Source organism: Stenella coeruleoalba (genome assembly GCF_951394435.1).
Source record: "Stenella coeruleoalba genome assembly, chromosome: 9".
NCBI lineage: Eukaryota > Metazoa > Chordata > Mammalia > Artiodactyla > Delphinidae > Stenella > Stenella coeruleoalba.
Genome location: NC_137155.1, coordinates 91,806,609 through 91,823,408, shown reverse-complemented (window position 1 = coordinate 91,823,408; position 16,800 = coordinate 91,806,609). Strand labels below are relative to the sequence as shown.

The 16,800-nt window shown below is 40.4% G+C and overlaps 1 protein-coding gene across 3 annotated transcripts in view; it reads left to right on the top strand.

Annotated features, from left to right (window-relative positions):
- MKRN1 (makorin ring finger protein 1) overlaps positions 1–16,800 on the top strand; it is a 29,091-nt gene that overhangs the window by 10,495 nt on the left and 1,796 nt on the right. For 2 of the 3 annotated variants that reach the window (XM_079932270.1, XM_079932271.1), the window contains exons 3-7: positions 10,743–10,972; positions 11,767–11,993; positions 14,740–14,954; positions 15,705–15,815; positions 16,372–16,510. In XM_079932270.1, coding sequence (XP_079788396.1) covers positions 10,743–10,972; positions 11,767–11,993; positions 14,740–14,954; positions 15,705–15,815; positions 16,372–16,510 — 922 coding nt within the window. The remainder of the gene's footprint in view (positions 1–10,742; positions 10,973–11,766; positions 11,994–14,739; positions 14,955–15,704; positions 15,816–16,371; positions 16,511–16,800) is intronic. The other variant, XM_079932272.1, reaches the window with a different exon arrangement.

The window sequence follows — 16,800 nt, the reverse complement described above, 5'->3', positions numbered from 1 at the left end:
GCTTCACAATACTGTGTTAGTTTCTGTTGCATAACAAAGAGAATCAGCCATATGTATACACATGTCCCCATATCCCCTCCCTCTTAGCCTCCCTCACACCCTCCCTATCCCACCCCTCTAGGTTATCACAAAGCACCAAGCAGATCTCGCTGTGCTAAGCTGCTGCTTCCCACCAGCCAACTATTTTACATTTGGTGGTGTATATATGTCCATGCTACTCTCACTTTGCCCCAACTTTGCCCTCCCACCCTATCCATGTCCTCAAGTCCATTTTCTATGTCTACATCTTTATTTCTCTCCTGCAACTAGGTTCATTAGTACCTTTTTTTTTTTTAGATTCCATATATATGCGTTAGCATACGGTATTTGTTTTTCTCTTTCTGACTTAACTTCACTCTGTATGACACACTCTAGGTGGATCCACCTCACTACAAATAACTCAGTTTTTTTTAACGGCTGAGTAATATTCCACTGTATATATGTGCCACATCTTCTTTATCCATTCATCTGTTGGTGGACAGTTAGGTTGGTTCCATGTCCTGGCTATTGTAAATAGTGCTGCAATGAACATTGTGGTGCATGTCTCTTTGAATTTTGGTTTTCTCAGGGTATATGCCCCGTAGTGTGATTGCTGGGTCATATGGTAGTTCCAGTTTTAGTTTTTTAAGGAACCTCCATACTGTTCTCCTTGGTGGTTGTATCAATTTACATTCCCACCAATAGTGCAGGAGGGTTCCCTTTTCACCATACCCTTTCCAGCATTTATTGTTTCTAGGTTTTTTTTTTTTTTCCTAGATTTTTTGATGATGGCCATTCTGACTGGTGTGAGGTGATACCTCATTGTAGTTTTGATTTGCATTTCTCTAATAATTAGTGATGTTGAGCATCTTTTCATGTGTCTCTTGGCTATCTGTACATCTTCCTTGGTGAAATGTCTATTTAGGTCTTCCGCTCATTTTTAAACTGGATTGTTTGTTTTTTGATATTGAGCTGTTTGTATATTTTGGAGATTAATCCTTTGTCTGTTGTTTCATTTGCAAATATTTTCTCCCATTCTGAGGGTTGTCTTTTCGTCTTGTTTATGGTTTCCTTTGCTGTGCAAAGCTTTTAAGTTTAATTAAGACCCATTTGTTTATTTTTGGTTTTATTTCCCGAACTCTAGGAGGTGGGTCAAAAAAGATCTTGCTGTGGTTTATGTCAAAGCGTGTTTTTCCTATGTTTTCCTCTAAGAGTTTTATAGTGTTTGGTCTTATATTAAGTCTTTAATCCATTTGTAGTTTATTTTTGTGTATGGTGTTAGGTAGTGTTCTAATTTCATTCTTTCACATGTCCAGTTTTCCCAGCACCACTTATTGAAGAGGCCGTCTTTTCTCCATTCTATGTTCTTGCCTCCTTTATTGTAAATTAGGTGCCCATGTGTGTGTGGGTTTATCTCTGGGCATTCTATCTTGTACCATTGATCTATATTTCTGTTTTTGTGCCAGTACCATACTGTCTTGATTACTGTAGCTTTGTGGTATAGTTTGAAGTCAGGGAGCCTTATTCTTCCAACTCCATTTTTCTTTCTCAAGATTGCTTTGGCTAGTATAGTCATTTTCCATATGTGTTTGTGTTTCCATATGAATTGTAAAATTTTTTGTTCTAATTCTGTGAAGAATGCCATTGGTAGTTTGATAGGGATTGCATTGAATCTGTAGATTGCTTTGGCTAGTATAGTCATTTTCACAATATTGATTCTTCCAATGCAAGAACATGGTATATTTCTCCATCTCTTTCTGTCATCTTTGATTTCTTTCATCAGTATTTTATAGTTTTCTGAGTACAGGTCTTTCACCTCCTTAGGCAGGTTTATTCCTAGGTATTTTATTCTTTTTGTTGCAGTGGTAAATGGGAGTGTTTCCTTAATTTCTCTTTCTGATTTTTCATTGTTGGTGTATAGGAATGCCAGAGATTTCTGTGTCTTAATTTTGTATCCTGCAACCTTACCAAATTCATTGATTAGTTCTAGTAGTTTTCTGGTGGCATCTTTAGGATTCTCTATGTATAGTATCATGTCATCAGCAAACAGTGACAGTTTTATTTCTTTTCCAATTTGTATTCCTTTTATTTCTTTTTCTTCTATTGCTATGGCTAGGACTTCCGAAACTATGTTGAATAAGAATGGCGAGAGTGGACATCCTTGTCTTGTTCCTGATCTTAGTGGAAATGCTTTCAGTTTTTCACCATTGAGTATGATGCTTGCTGTGGGTTTGTCATATGTGTCTTTTATTATGTTGAGGTAGGTTCCCTCTTTGCCCATTTTCTGGAGAGTTTTTATCATAAATGGGTGTTGAATTTTGTCAAAAGCTTTTTCTGCATCTATTGAGATGATTATATGGTTTTTATTCCTTAATTTGTTAATGTGGTGTATCACATTGATTGATTTGCATATATTGAAGAATCCTTGCATCCCTGGGGTAAATCCCACTTGTTCATAGTGTGTGATCCTTTTAATGTGTTGTTGGATTCTGTTTTCTAGTATTTTCTTCAGGATTTTTGCATCTGTGTTCATCAGTGATATTGGTCTATAATTTTCTTTTTTTGTGATATCTTTTTCTGGTTTTGGTATCAGGATGATGGTGGCTTCGTAGAAGGAATTTGGGAGTGTTTCTCCCTCTGCAGTTTTTTTGGAAGAGTTTGAGAAGGATCTCTACATGTTTGATAGAATTCGCCTGTGAGGCCGTCTGGCCCTGGACTTTCGTTTGTTAGAAGATTTTAAGTTACAGTTTCAATTTCATTACTTGTGATAGATCTGTTTATCTTTTCTAATTCTTCCTGGGTCAGTCTTGGAAAATTGTACCTTTCCAAGAATTTGTCCATTTCTTCGTGGTTGTCCTTTTTATTGGCATGTAGTTGTTTGTAGTATTCTCTTATAATCCTTTGTATTTCTGCACTGTCAGTTGTGATTTCTCCTTTTTCATTTCCAATTTTATTGATTTGCGTCCTCTCCCTTTTCTTCTTGATGAGTCTGGCTAAGGTTTTTCAATTTTGTTTATCTTCTCAAAGAACCAACTCTTAGTTTTATTGATATTTACTACTGTTTTCTTCATTTCTATTTCATTTATTTCTGCTCTGATCTTTATGATTTCTTCTACTGACTTTGGGTTTTCTTTGTTCTTCTTTGTCTAGTTGTTTTAAGTGTAGGGTTAGATTGTTTATTTGAGATTTTTCTTGTTTTTTGAGGTGAGATTGAATTGCTATAAATTTCCCTCTTAGAACTGCTTTTGCTATGTCCCATAGGTTTTGGGTCGTGGTGTTTTCGTTGTCATTTGTTTCTATGTATTTTTTAATTTCTTTGATTTCTTCAGTGATCTCTTGGTTATTTAGTAGCGCACTGTTTAGCCTCCATGTTTTTTGGGGGGTTTTTTTTGCAGTACGCGGGCCTCTCACTGTTGTGGCCTCTCCCGTTGTGGAGCACAGGCTCCGGACACGCAGGCCCAGCGGCCATGGCTCACGGGCCCAGCCGCTCCACGGCATGTGCTGTCTTCCGGGATTGAGGCATGAACCTGTGTCCCCTGCATCGGCAGGTGGACTCTCAACCACTGCGCCACCAGGGAAGCCCGCCTCCATGTATTTTTGTTTTTTACAGTTTTTTTCTTGTAATTGATTTCCAGTCTCATAGCGTTGTGGTCAGAAAAGATGCTTGATATGATTTGAGTTTTGTTAAATTTTCCGAGGCTTGATTTGTGACCCAAGATGTGATCTATCCTGGAGAATGTTCCATGTGCACTTGAGAAGAAAGTATATTCTGCCACTTTTGGGTGGATAAATATCAATTAGATCTGCCTGGTCTGTTGTGTCATTTAAAGCTTGTGTTTCCTTATTTATTTTCTGTTTGGATAATCTGTCCATTGGTGTAAGTGGGGTGCTAAAGTCCCCTACTATTACTGTGTTACTTTCGATTTCTTTCATGGTTGTTAGCATTTGCCTTATGTATTGAGGTGCTCCTATGTTGGGTGCATAAACATTTATAATTGTTACATCTTCTTGGATTGATCCTTTGATCATTCTGTGGTGTCCCTCCTTATCTCTTGTAACAGTCTTTATTTTAAAGTCTATTTTATCTGATACAAGTATTGCTACTCCAGCTTTCTTTTGATTTCCATTTGCATGGAATATCTTTTTCCATCCCTTCACTTTCAGTCTGTACGTGTCCCTAGGTCTGAAGTGGGTCTCTTGTAGACAGCATATATATGGGTCTTGTTTTTGTATCCATTCAGCCAGTCTATGTTTTTTGGTTGGGGCATTTAATCCATTCACATTCAAGGATATTATCGATATGTATGTTCCTATTACCATTTTCTTAATCATTTTGGGTTTGTTTTTGTGGGTCTTTTTCTTTTGTGTTTCCCGCTTAGAGAAGTTTCTTTAGCATTTGTTGTAAAGCTGGTTTGGTGGTGCTGAATTCTTTTAGCTTTTGCTTTTCCGAAAAGCTTTTGACTTCTCCATCAAATCTGAATGAGATCCTTGCTGGTTAGAGTTATCTTGGTTGTAGGTTTTTCTCTTTCATCACTTTAAGTATATCCTGCCCCTCCCTTTTGGCCTGAAGAGTTCCCGCTGAAAAATCAGCTGGTAACCTTATGGGGATTCCTTTGTATGTTATTTTTTGTTTTCCCTTGCTGCTTTTAATATTTTTTCTTTGAATTTAATTTTTGTTAGTTTGATTAATATGTGTCTTGGTGTGTTCTTCCTAGGATTTGTCCTGTATGGGACTCTCTGTGCTTCCTGGACTTGGGTGACTATTTCCTTTCCTATGTTAGGGAAGTTTTCAACTATAATCTCTTCAAATATTTTCTCAGACCCGTTCTCTTTCTCTTCTTCTTTTGGGACCCCTATAATTCGAATGTTGGTGCTTTTAGTGTTGTCCCAGAGGTCTCTGAGATTGTCTTCAATTCTTTTCATTCTTTTTTCTTTATTCTGCTCCTCGGAAGTTATTTGTACCATTTTGTCTTCCAGCTCACTTATTCGTTCTTCTGCCTCAGTTATCTGTTACTGATTCCTTTTAGTGTATGTTTCATTTCATTTATTGTGTTGTTCATCTCTGTTTGTTCTTCTAGATCTTTGTTAAACATTTCTTGTATTTTCTCAATCTGTGCCACCATTCTGTTTCTGAGATTCTGGATCATCTTTGCTATCATTACTCTGAATTCTTTTTCAGGTAGATTGCCTATTTCCTCTTCATTTATTTGGTCCTGTACGTTTTTACCTTGCTTCTTCATCTGTGATATATTTTTTTGCTCTCTCTCTCTCTCCCTCTCTCCTTTTTTTTTTTTTTTTTTTGAGTGGGATTATGTTCCTGTCTTACTGGTTGTTTGGCCTGAGGCTTCCAACACTGGGGTTTGTAGGCTATTGGGTAGAGCTGGGTTTTGTTGCTGAGGTGAGAGACTCCGAGAGGCCTCACTCCGATGAATATTCCCTGGGGTTTGAGTTTCTCTGTTAGTACAGTGGTTCAGACTTGGAACTCCCACCACAGGAGCTTCACCCCGACTCCGGGCTTGTGAACCAAGATGCCACAAGCTGCCTGGGGTGGCAAAAAAAAAGAAAAAACCCAATAATATAGTAAAAAATAAAATTAGCCTAGGAAATTAGCAGATATTTTAGGAAGAATATAGAAATAAAATATAGATGAGTCAACAACCAGAAGGTGCATCAGTATCACAATAGTAAAAAAAAAAGGAGGAAGGAAATGAAAAAGTTGGGGGCAGGGGAGAAAGGCCTTAGCTGTGGAGAGTGGGACCCAAGCAAGGGCAAGGTTTGGGCAGTGGGTGGGGCCAGTGCTCAGGACCCACAGTGCTGGAAAAGGCCTTGGGGACTGTGGGGGCTGGGGCTTCGGCTCAAGGAGCAGAGGTTGGTCTCAGAGGGCCGGGAACCTCACCTGGGAGCCCAGCAGGCTTCCTGGGCTTGAGTAGGCGGGGCAACGCCCTCCCCTCCTCCTGGAGGGCCCCTCCCGCCTGCCTCTCCTGATCTCCCTGCCCGCAGGGGCACCCATCCTGTCTGGCCTCCACTTCTCCTGCCGTCAGTCTCCCTATGTCCTACCGGTTCACTTTGGGGTTCCTCCTGTCTCCTTGGGTGTCAGAGTTCACCACCAGCGGCCAGCAGGTGTCCTAGTTGTGGGGAGACGCTAACTCTGCGTCTTCCCACACTGCCATCTTGACTCCACCTCCTCTGCAGGATTTTTAAACCAACGTAATTCCTTGACTAGGCAGTCAGTTGAGAATCCTTGTAAACTATAGGGAGAGAGGAATTGAATGTAAGCAAGAGTGGACACGGGGCTCTAAGGTGTGCAGCAGAGAGACTTGGAGAATAATATACTGTGTGATAGATTGTGGAAAATTATGGCTGTTAACAGATGAGCCTCTTATTTCAGAAGAGGTACTCATATGATTGGACCATAGAGGTGAAATAACTGGGAAATAAGGGGGTAAATTGAAGAAATCCGAGCTAAGGCCTAGGCTCCGTGTGTTAATCAGCAGTTTTCTCTTTAGTAAGGGTATACAGCTCCGTTTTTGGGGAATGATCCTAATTGAGCTGGGTTTAGTGCTCTTAGGGTAAAGTGAAAGGAGTTAGAGAAACCTACATCCCAATAGTCTACCTGAAAGGAAAGTTTGGTGATAATTGTTTGGGACAGGCTGATATAGGTGACTATTAAGAGCTTGATTATAGATTAGCTAAGGAAGGAATCTCATGGAGTGGCTTGTCCCAAGATCCAAGACTGACTGTTTCCTCATTAAAATTGTACTTGGGGGCTTAAGCCTACTTTTCACTCTTACTATGTAGAGATCTTTTTATGCAACTTGGCCAATGCCCAGGGATTTTGAGTAGTTTAACTCCTCATGAAGGGACTAGTTTATAATGAAATGATATCCTAGTTCCAACAGGTCAGAAGTGTTGCTGCATCTGTGTTGCAGAAGTGTTGCTGTATCCGTATTGCAGAAGTATTGCTGCATCCGTGTTGCATAATGGGGTGCTGTTATTTAGTGATGCCAGTTCTTTGTTGCTCAGGACTGTTGCAGGAGATCTAGCATCCTTTGCCCCCACTGAGTAAGTGCCATTAGAACTCCTGGGCATTGTTTCTGAACACCCACTTGGGAAAGGGACAGGACTGCCTTGGTTGACAACCATTGTTATGGTAGATCTTGTTTCCTTTGGAGTGACCATGAGGCATGCGGGATCTTAGTTCCCTGACCAGGAATTGAACCCATGCTCCCTGCAGTGGAAGCCTGGAGTCCTGACCACTGGACTACCAGGGAATTCCCCTTTGGAGGGATTTTTTTTTTTTTTTTTTTTTGCCCTATAGACCTACCAAATCCCATAAGTTAAAATCTTTAAAGGCAGATATCAAAGCTCAGAATGATTGGGGGTGGGGAGTTGCAAGCCAACCAGAGGGAGGAGTGTCTGTCTTTTGTGTAGAGGTAGAAGAAAAATGGATTAAACTTCCTTAGATAGAAACTGATACTGTATCAAAGTATTCTTTGCAAGATGTGAAAGAAAAACTCAATATTAGTTTCAGTGTTGCCTCAGTATTAACTTACCACTGTGGCTTAAAGGATCAGCAATTCTGTGTTAATTTCTTAAAGAATTAATAACTTTACAAAGCCACTGTCATGGACTGAATCCAGTAGATGTGAGGATTTTCTTTAACGGGGCCTGGAAGACTTTCAGTGTGGGACCAGAGAATTAATATTTGTGGTTGGGCAGGCCATACGGTTTCTTGTAGCACAAAAACAGCCCTAGGTAAATACATAAGCTAATAGATGTGGCTGTGTTCCAATGAAACTTTATTTTGGGACACTGAAATTTTATTTAATTAGTTAATTAATTTAAACATTTCTGAGAGAGAGTTTATTTTATTTTATTTTTTCTTAATTTTGTTTTTGGCCATGCTGTGTGGCACACGGGATCTTAGTTCCCCGACCAGGGATCAAACCCATGCCCCCTGCATTGGGAGTGCAGAGTCTTAACCACTGGCCCACCCAGGGAAGTCCTTGAAATTTTAATTTCAATTACTTTTCGTGTCATAAAATGATCTTTTTTCCAACTATTTAAAAATGCCAAAACCATTCCTAGCTCCCGTTGGGTTTGACTTGAGGGCCGTAGGGGGCCAGTCCCTTTTCTACGAAGAGTTCATGCTTCACTGAACCATTAGTTTTTAGTAAACTCCTTTCAAAATGGGAGTATTGCTTTTGCCTTTGTCATTTTCTTTCTTGCTTTTTTCTTTCTTATTTGTGCCCTACCTTTCCTAGTGCTTACTCACAAAATTTTACTTCAGAAGCGTATTTTATATAGATACATTCTGCACTATTTACAAGTGTGAACTTTCTTGCTAATATTCTGTGCTTTCAAAATTTTTATTTATACCTTATTGATTCCTTGATAAATTTTCCTTAAAACCAAAATGCACTCCTTTCAAAAACTTGGTAGTATTTGCAATTTGATAGATGGTGATAAGCATTCGAGTCCTATCTTTTAAGTAGTTTTTTGAGTCATTTACCCTGAAATTCTTGAAATGAATATGGCAAAGGAGAAAGAAAGAGAACTAAAATATGGGTGTCATATCTATTTCTTAGACCCTTTATGTATCTTGACATTTAGTTTTATTTAATCCTTTAAAACTTTCCCAAAGCCCTGAAGGCTTTCTCTATTGGTGAAGCTGGCATTTTAAATTCGAGCCTGTCTTAATTCTGAAACCCGGGTTCTTTTCTAACTTAAAGGCGGTGAAAGCAGTTAAAATGTGAGGATCTGGGGATAGATTTCTAAGGTTCCTTAAGGCTCTGAAACAAACTTCAGAGCAGTGCTGTTTAATAGAACTTTGTGTGATAGGGTGAATGCCCAAAAAGGTGACCCCCTAGCTACGTGTGACTACTTATTGAACACTTGAAAACGTAGCTAGTGCCAGGACCAAGGAACTGAGTTTTAAATGTTATTTAAGTATAAACAGCTAGATACGGCTAATGGCTGCTCTCTTTTACAGGGTGGCTTTGGAGTCACATTAGACCTAGAGCACTACTTACACGTCATCTATAAAACGAAAGAGTACTTTCTCAGAGTTTTTTGATGATGAAGTGAGGTGGTGCAAGTGAAAGAGCATATTTTCAGCTGGCATAATTCCAGTCTGTGGGATAAGTGCACTGGGTTTTGTAGCTGATATCAGGATACTCAAATTACTTGTACTGCAAAGCAGAGTAGGTTACCTAATGCTTAGGAGTAGGAAATAGGAAGATTTGAGATAATATAAGGATAAAGACCAGCTCAGCAAATGTTTGCCATAAGCTAAAGGACAGTCTTTAGTTAAAGTGTTACCTCTTCCTTAGATGTAAACCCAGACGCCTATAACACAGATGATCCATGCTTAGTACTGCCCAGTTAACTGATTAATTACAACAACTGCTGGATACATACTGTATAACACAGTTTATATACTGCATTCATAATTAATTTATTGTGTCTGGGTGAATCTCTCAGCATAGAATGCTCAAAGAATTGTGAGGATTTTCTCAGGCAGCAAGGTGCTTCTCAAAGGAAATAAACAGTTTTTTTCTGTATTTGGGGATAAGGGTCAATGATAATTTTACAGATGAAAAGCAAGCAGAAGATGCGTAGGGTAAGAATTTAGAAAAGAAAATTAGGTGAATGGATGGATGTGGGAAAAGAAAATACATACTGCATATTTTGTAAATACTATCTCTGCGTTTTAATATTGGGGGAATTTTATGTGTTGGTAAAATGTTTCACATATTTACTTGTTGAATTTGAGTGTCAGCCTTGCTTTCTTAATCAATGTTAATTTTGGCTGCACAATCTCTTTAGCAGACTTGCCATGGGAACGGTAGTCAACTGTCTGAAACTCCTAATTAGAGTGGAATTTGAAGGGTAATAGATGTTCTACAGCATGGGTAGGTGAACTATATGGCCTGTAGGGCAAACCTGACCAAAGGCTGTTTTTGTAAAGTTTTACTGGAACACAGCACGCATTGTCATTTAGATAATGCCTATGGCTGCTTTTTTTTTTTTTTTTAATTTTATTTATTTTTGGCTGCGTTGGGTCTTCGTTGCTGCGCGCGGGCTTTCTCTAGTTGTGGCAAGCGGGAGCTACTGTTTGTTGCGGTGCGCGGGCTTCTCACTGCGGTGGCTTCTCTTGTTGCGGAGCACGGGCTCTAGGCACGCAGGCTTCAGTAGTTGCGGCTCACGGGCTCTAGAGCGCAGGCTCAGTAGTTGTGGCGCACGGGCTTAGTTGCTCCACGGCATGTGGGATCTTCCTGGACCAGGGCTCGAACCCGTGTCCCCTGCATTGGCAGGTGGATTCTTAACCACTGCGCCACCAGGAAAGCCCCCTATGGCTACTTTTGAACCACAGCTGCAGGGTTGAATAGTTGTAACATGGGCAATATGACCTGCAGAGCCCCGAATCTGTGTGTATTTGACTCTAAGTTTGCTGACCCCTGGTTCATGGCCTTGCTGCTCACACTGGTCCCTCCCTGGAGCAGCAGCAGTGGCACACGTGAGGGCTGCTTAGACACGCAAAACTCCGGGCTGCACCAGACTTAGAAATTAGGTATCTGCCTTTTAACAGTTTTCCACGTGATTCATAGGCACAGTAGTTTGAAAAGAACCCAAGGACAGGATAGGGAATATATTCCATCTAGAGGCTTCTGGTTAGACAGTGACTGCCGGCTTTTTAAATTTTGTTTTATTTTATTTTTAAGATATGAACACAGCAAGCCATTGAAACAGGAAGAAGCAACTGCTACAGATCTAACTGCAAAGTCACCCCTTGCTGCTTCCTCAAGTCTCTCATCAGTAGTTGGACCGATTGTTGAAATGAATATGGGCGAAGCTGAGTCAAGAAATTCAAACTTTTCAACTGTAGGAGCAGGTTCAGAAGACTGGGTGAACGCCATTGAGTTTGTTCCTGGGCAGCCCTACTGTGGCCGTAGTGAGTATTTTGAAGAATAAAAACAGGTCAGAGGGATAGGGAGTAGTTCATCAATTAGCTGAGTTTTCACAAGCTTCCTGCTTCCAATCTTCATATTTAGTCTAATCTTAATACTCTTAAATTAGGTTACCTAAGACTTAACAGATGGAGTGAAAGAAACTTTTGAATCCCAATAGTAATGAATTTAGAATGTTTTGAAAAACTGAAGCCTCTTGCTCTCCCTTACTTTTTCTTTTTAAACATTTTTCATTTTTGGCTGCATTGGGTCTTCATTGCTGCGCACGGGGGCTACTGTTCATTGTGGTGTGTGGGCTTCTCATTGTGGTGGCTTGTCTTGTTGCGGAGCACGGGCTCTAGCGCACAGACTCAGTAGTTGTGGCGCGCACAGACTCAGTAGTTGTGGCACACACACTTAGTTGCTCCGCAGCATGTGGGATCTTCCCGGACTAGGGATTGAACCTGTGTCCCCTGCATTGGCAGGCGGATTTCTTAACCACAGTGCCACCGGGGAAGTCCCAAGCATCTCTCCTTTAATCAGTACAGTTGCACAAGAAATACGTAAAAAGGTTTTTAAAAAAAATTTTAAAACAAGGCTAATCTTGGAAATGTCAGTATCAGAAGAAATTCATTTTTTCAAGAGTAAGGGAATTAGTTCAATAGACTGCTTTGTAGTTTAACTGAAGTTCTTTTCATTTTTTTTTTTCTTTTCAGTTAGTTTCTCAGTTACCTTATTTATAGTTCATGTATCTGCCTTATCCGTTTTGGACCTTTACCACACTCTTAAACGTTTTCAGCTGCCCCTTCCTCCACTGAAGCACCCCTGCAGGGCTCAGTGACCAAGGAAGAATCAGAGAAGGAGCAAACTGCAGTGGAAACAAAGAAGCAGCTCTGCCCCTATGCTGCGGTGGGAGAGTGCCGATATGGGGAGAACTGTGTGTATCTCCACGGAGACTCGTGTGATATGTGTGGGCTGCAGGTCCTCCACCCAATGGATGCTGCCCAAAGATCACAACATATAAAAGTAAGTCTTAAGGAAGATATTCTGTTAATAGGTGTGAGAACTATGTTTTCCCTTTCACAACATTGTCAGTTCATTTCAAAGAAACGTTTGGTGAATTGAATGGTGATTATCATTAAGTTGGGGGTGTTCTCCTCCCTAGGCTTCTTGACTGCTTTATCAAGAAAATTGTGCTTTAGAACCTCAGACTTTTTGGGGCTTTTTTTCCTTTTTATTTCTTCTTTTTTAAAATAACAGCTTCTCTATTCACATTCCATACAATTTACTCTTCTAAAATGCACATTTCATTGGTTTTTAGTATATTCGCAGAGTTGTGCAACCACTATTCTCTCTAATTTTAGGACATTTTCATTATCCCAGAAAAGAAGCCTCTGGCTCATTAGCTCCACTGCTCTCCGTTCTTCCCTCCCTCCAGCTCCTGGCAACAACTGTTTTACTTTCTGTCTCTATGGATTTCCCTGTTCTGGACATTTCGTATATGTGGCCTTTTGTGGCTGGCTAAAGATTAGCAAGATGTTCTCAGGATCCGTCTGTGTTAGAGCGGGTATCAGTACTTCCTTCCTTCTCATGGCTGAGTAATAATCCTCCGTATGGCTGCACAGCACTTTGTTTTTCCATTTGGGTTGTTTCACCTTTCAGCTATTATGAATAATGCCATGAACATTCGTGTGTAAATTTTGGTGGACATATGTCTTGATTACCTTGGAATAGAGTTGCTGGGTCACATGGTAACTCTATGCTTCATATTTTGAGCGACTGCCAAACTTTCTCCACAGTGACTGCACTGTTTTACATTCTCATCAGCGATGGATGAAGGTTTCAAACTATGGTTTCCTAAGCCCATTTACTGCATGAATTTCTTTTTGTTGGGAAGACCCTGTATTAAAAACCTTATATTTATTGGAGCAGGTTTTGCTTCTAATCATAATCATCTCTTAATAAACTCACTTTGGCTGTGGGTGGTGGTGAAGCAGTGGAGTGTGGTTTGACCTCTGCCTTCTCAGCGTATTGGCTGTGTGATGTAGCAGTTTGAACCCCTGTATATATTCGGGAGAGCAGTGCCTACTTCAGGGGATTGTTTTTTAAAAAAAAAAAAAAGTTTAGCCTAAGTGTCCATCAACAGACGAATGGATAAAGAAGATGTGGCACATATATACAATGGAATATTACTCAGCCGTAAAAAGAAACGAAATTGAGTTATCTGTAGTGAGGTGGATGGACCTAGAGTGTGTCATACAGAGTGAAGTAAGTCAGAAAGAGAAAAACAAATACCGTATGTGAACACATGTATATGGAATGTAAAAAAAAAAAAGTCATGAAGAACCTAGGGGCAGGACAGGAATAAAGACACAGACCTACTAGAGAATCGACTTGAGGACACAGGGAGGGGCAAGGGGAAGCTGGGATGAAGTGAGAGAGTGGCATGGACATATATATGCTACCAAATATAAAATAGATAGCTAGTGGGAAGCAGCCGCATAGCACAGGGATATCAGCTCGGTGCTTTGTGACCACCTAGAGGGGTGGGATAGGGAGGGTGGGAGGGAGACGCAAAAGGGAGGGGATATGGCGATATATGTATACGTAGAACTGATTCACTTTGTTGTACAGCAGAAACCAGCATACCACTGTAAAGCAATTATACTCCAATAAAGATGTTTAAAAAAAGGTTTAGGAAAAGGATAAAAATATATACTAAAATAACTGGTTATATGGGACTATGGGTGACTTTTCTATTGCTTTTTTGTATTTCCTATAATTAGCATGTTTCTTAGAGATTAAAATATGTGTAATATAATGTTATGTAAATTATACCTCATTTAAAATAAAAAGTATGTGATGTCCACACAGAAACTTGCACATGAGTGTTCATAGCACACTATTCATAACAGCCCCAAAGCAGAAACAACCAAAATGTCCATCATCTGAAAATGGAAAAACAAACTGTGGTCTCCATACGATGGAATATTACTCAGCAAGAAAAAGAAAATGAAATAATCATATATTGTGCCACCATAGATACCTTGAAAATGTGCGAAGTGAACAAAGGCAGTCACAGAGGGCCGTGTATTTATACGAAATGTCCTGAATAAGCGTATCCACAGATGTGTCGTTGCCTAGGGCTACAGGTGTTGTGTCGGGGAAAGTAAGTGACTGCTGTGGGTTTGGAGTTTCCCTTTGGGGTAATGAAAATGTCCTAGTATTGATTGTGGTGATGGTTGTATAGCTCAGTGCATATACCAAAAACCATTTCATTGTACACTTTGAATGAATGCATTATATGGGATGTAAGTTATATCTCAATAAAGCTGTTTTATTTTGAATGTGAATTATATGCCTGGCACATAATTGTCACCTAATAAAGGTTAGTTTCCTTCACCCTTATTTTCTGATAGGTTATAAATTACAGCCTTAATCCTAATTACATTTTCCATCTAGAAACCTGTAAAATCAACAAACTTAGTGTGAAAAACTATAGTGTGAATAACAGCAGGGGTTGAGTTGCAGAATAGAGAAAATTAGGTAATTTTTTAGTTCCTGCAGTTGAGTCCTCAGAGTTTGCCTTTATAGTATCGTGAAGTCCCCAGATGTCGGTGCACCTGTACTCACTGGTGAACAAAGCTGTCTTCAGTGTCATATTGGGAACATTATCTTTTCACTTGACTGTTCGATTCTCTGCACAGGAGTCTTTAGCTGTCAAGTTGTTGTGATTCCATGACTTGATTGCATCTCTCTCCACTTCTTCTAGTCTTGCATCGAGGCCCATGAGAAGGACATGGAGCTCTCGTTTGCCGTGCAGCGCAGCAAGGACATGGTGTGTGGGATCTGCATGGAGGTGGTCTATGAAAAAGCCAACCCCAGCGAGCGCCGCTTCGGGATCCTCTCCAACTGCAACCACACCTACTGTCTCAAGTGTATTCGCAAGTGGAGGAGTGCTAAGCAATTTGAGAGCAAGATCATAAAGTGAGGCTCCTCCCCAGTCTTCGTTTGTGCTTTTCTATTTTGGGGAAGAATTTAGTATCTTGTGCCAACTTTCAACCAGATGGACCGCATTTAAATGCATGCATTTTATCTTGAAACTGGGGGTTCTTCTAATTGGGATTTCTTCTTTGTATTTCAGCTAGCTTCTAGATTAGTTGATATATCTACTTTTATTTGAATGAGGAAACCATATGTATCAGTTAGTAGAATCTTCGTGCTTTTTTCTGAGGAGATTGTGTTTAATGGATTAGCCAGTTTAGGTTCAGAGAACAAACTTATCTAGCTCTGAATGTATGTTTCCTGACATTTTACATTTTCCACTTTCCTATTCCATCCATTAAGCTAGCCAATAATCCACCATCCTTTAAAGATTGTTCTCATAACTGAACAAAAACTACATAATCTAAACAGAGCAAAGTTACAAGAAATAAATTTATTTAAACGAAAGAAAAAGGAGTCTGTGTGAAATGTCTTCTTTTTTTTTTTTAACCTAAGTTATTATTATTTTTTTTAATGAACTGGCTAGCCGTTGAGTTGAATTTATAAAGGAGTTTGTCTTGCCTCAAAATAAATGGTCAGTTGTGTGACCAGTGTGTGGAACCCTTTCAGGAAAAGCCCATTTGCCTTTCAGTTAAATCTTTAAACCTGGAGGTGACACACCAGGGTGTGTCCTTGAAGGAGAGTGGGCCTGTGAAGGGGAATTTGCATTGCAGCCTGTTCATTGTTTCCCAGGTCCTGCCCAGAATGCCGCATCACATCTAACTTTGTCATTCCAAGTGAGTACTGGGTGGAGGAGAAAGAAGAGAAGCAGAAACTCATTCAGAAATACAAGGAGGCAATGAGGTATGAGCACTGCAGCCTTTTCTCAACCTAAGATCCCAACGTCGCTTGGGTTCACTTTGAAAAGAACAGTGCTGCATTATATACTCTTACCTCCTTCCTACCCTTTCTTTTACTTCCCAGTACAGTTTATTTTGTCACCGCTGATAACACTTAACCTGTTCTGTATCTTGCTATAACACAGTCCTTGGGGTGCACGCCAGAGGGCTGCGTTACCATGAAGTCTGCACTGCTGAGAGAGCTAAAGCCCCAGGAATGGGGTCTGCCTTGTCCTGATTCCATGTTACAGTTGTCCTATGTTCCTGTGTGTGGGCTTTCTCGAAGGTTTTCCCTCTGCTGGATCTGCGGTACTAGGGCTGTTAAACAGTAGACTTGACCATTTTCCGTTTCTGGTCAGTGTTTCATGCAATAGCACACACGTGTTTAAGAACACACCTTGGGAAGGGATGTAAACAGACGTACCAGTTCTATCCCTCCCTGTTTAAAGAAACCCTGGATGATAGTCAAATACAGACCTGAAATCCACTGTGAATAAGGGTTGCGATATTTTCCTTTCCAGCAACAAGGCGTGCAGGTATTTTGATGAAGGACGCGGGAGCTGTCCATTTGGAGGGAACTGTTTTTACAAGCATGCGTACCCTGATGGCCGTAGAGAGGAGCCACAGAGACAGAAAGTGGGAACATCAAGCAGATACCGGGTAACTCTCACTGTTTTTTTGAAGGAGGGGAAATACCACACTCTCAGTTGAGTCCCGCACAGATTGGGGTAGGGGAAGGAGAAGATTAACACTGGGAACGAGACTAGAGCATTAAAGGAGGAAACCAACTTCGGCAAACTGGGAGGGCTGTGAGAGGAGAAACTAGAATGCTTAAAGCTCTAGACTAAGCTGTTGGCCTCAAGTAACCAGAGGGGAGGAATTGGTAAAGTCGAAACCCTAAATAAGAAGTCTGGTTCGTCATGCCCTCTGGTGTGCTGGACGTTTTGCCT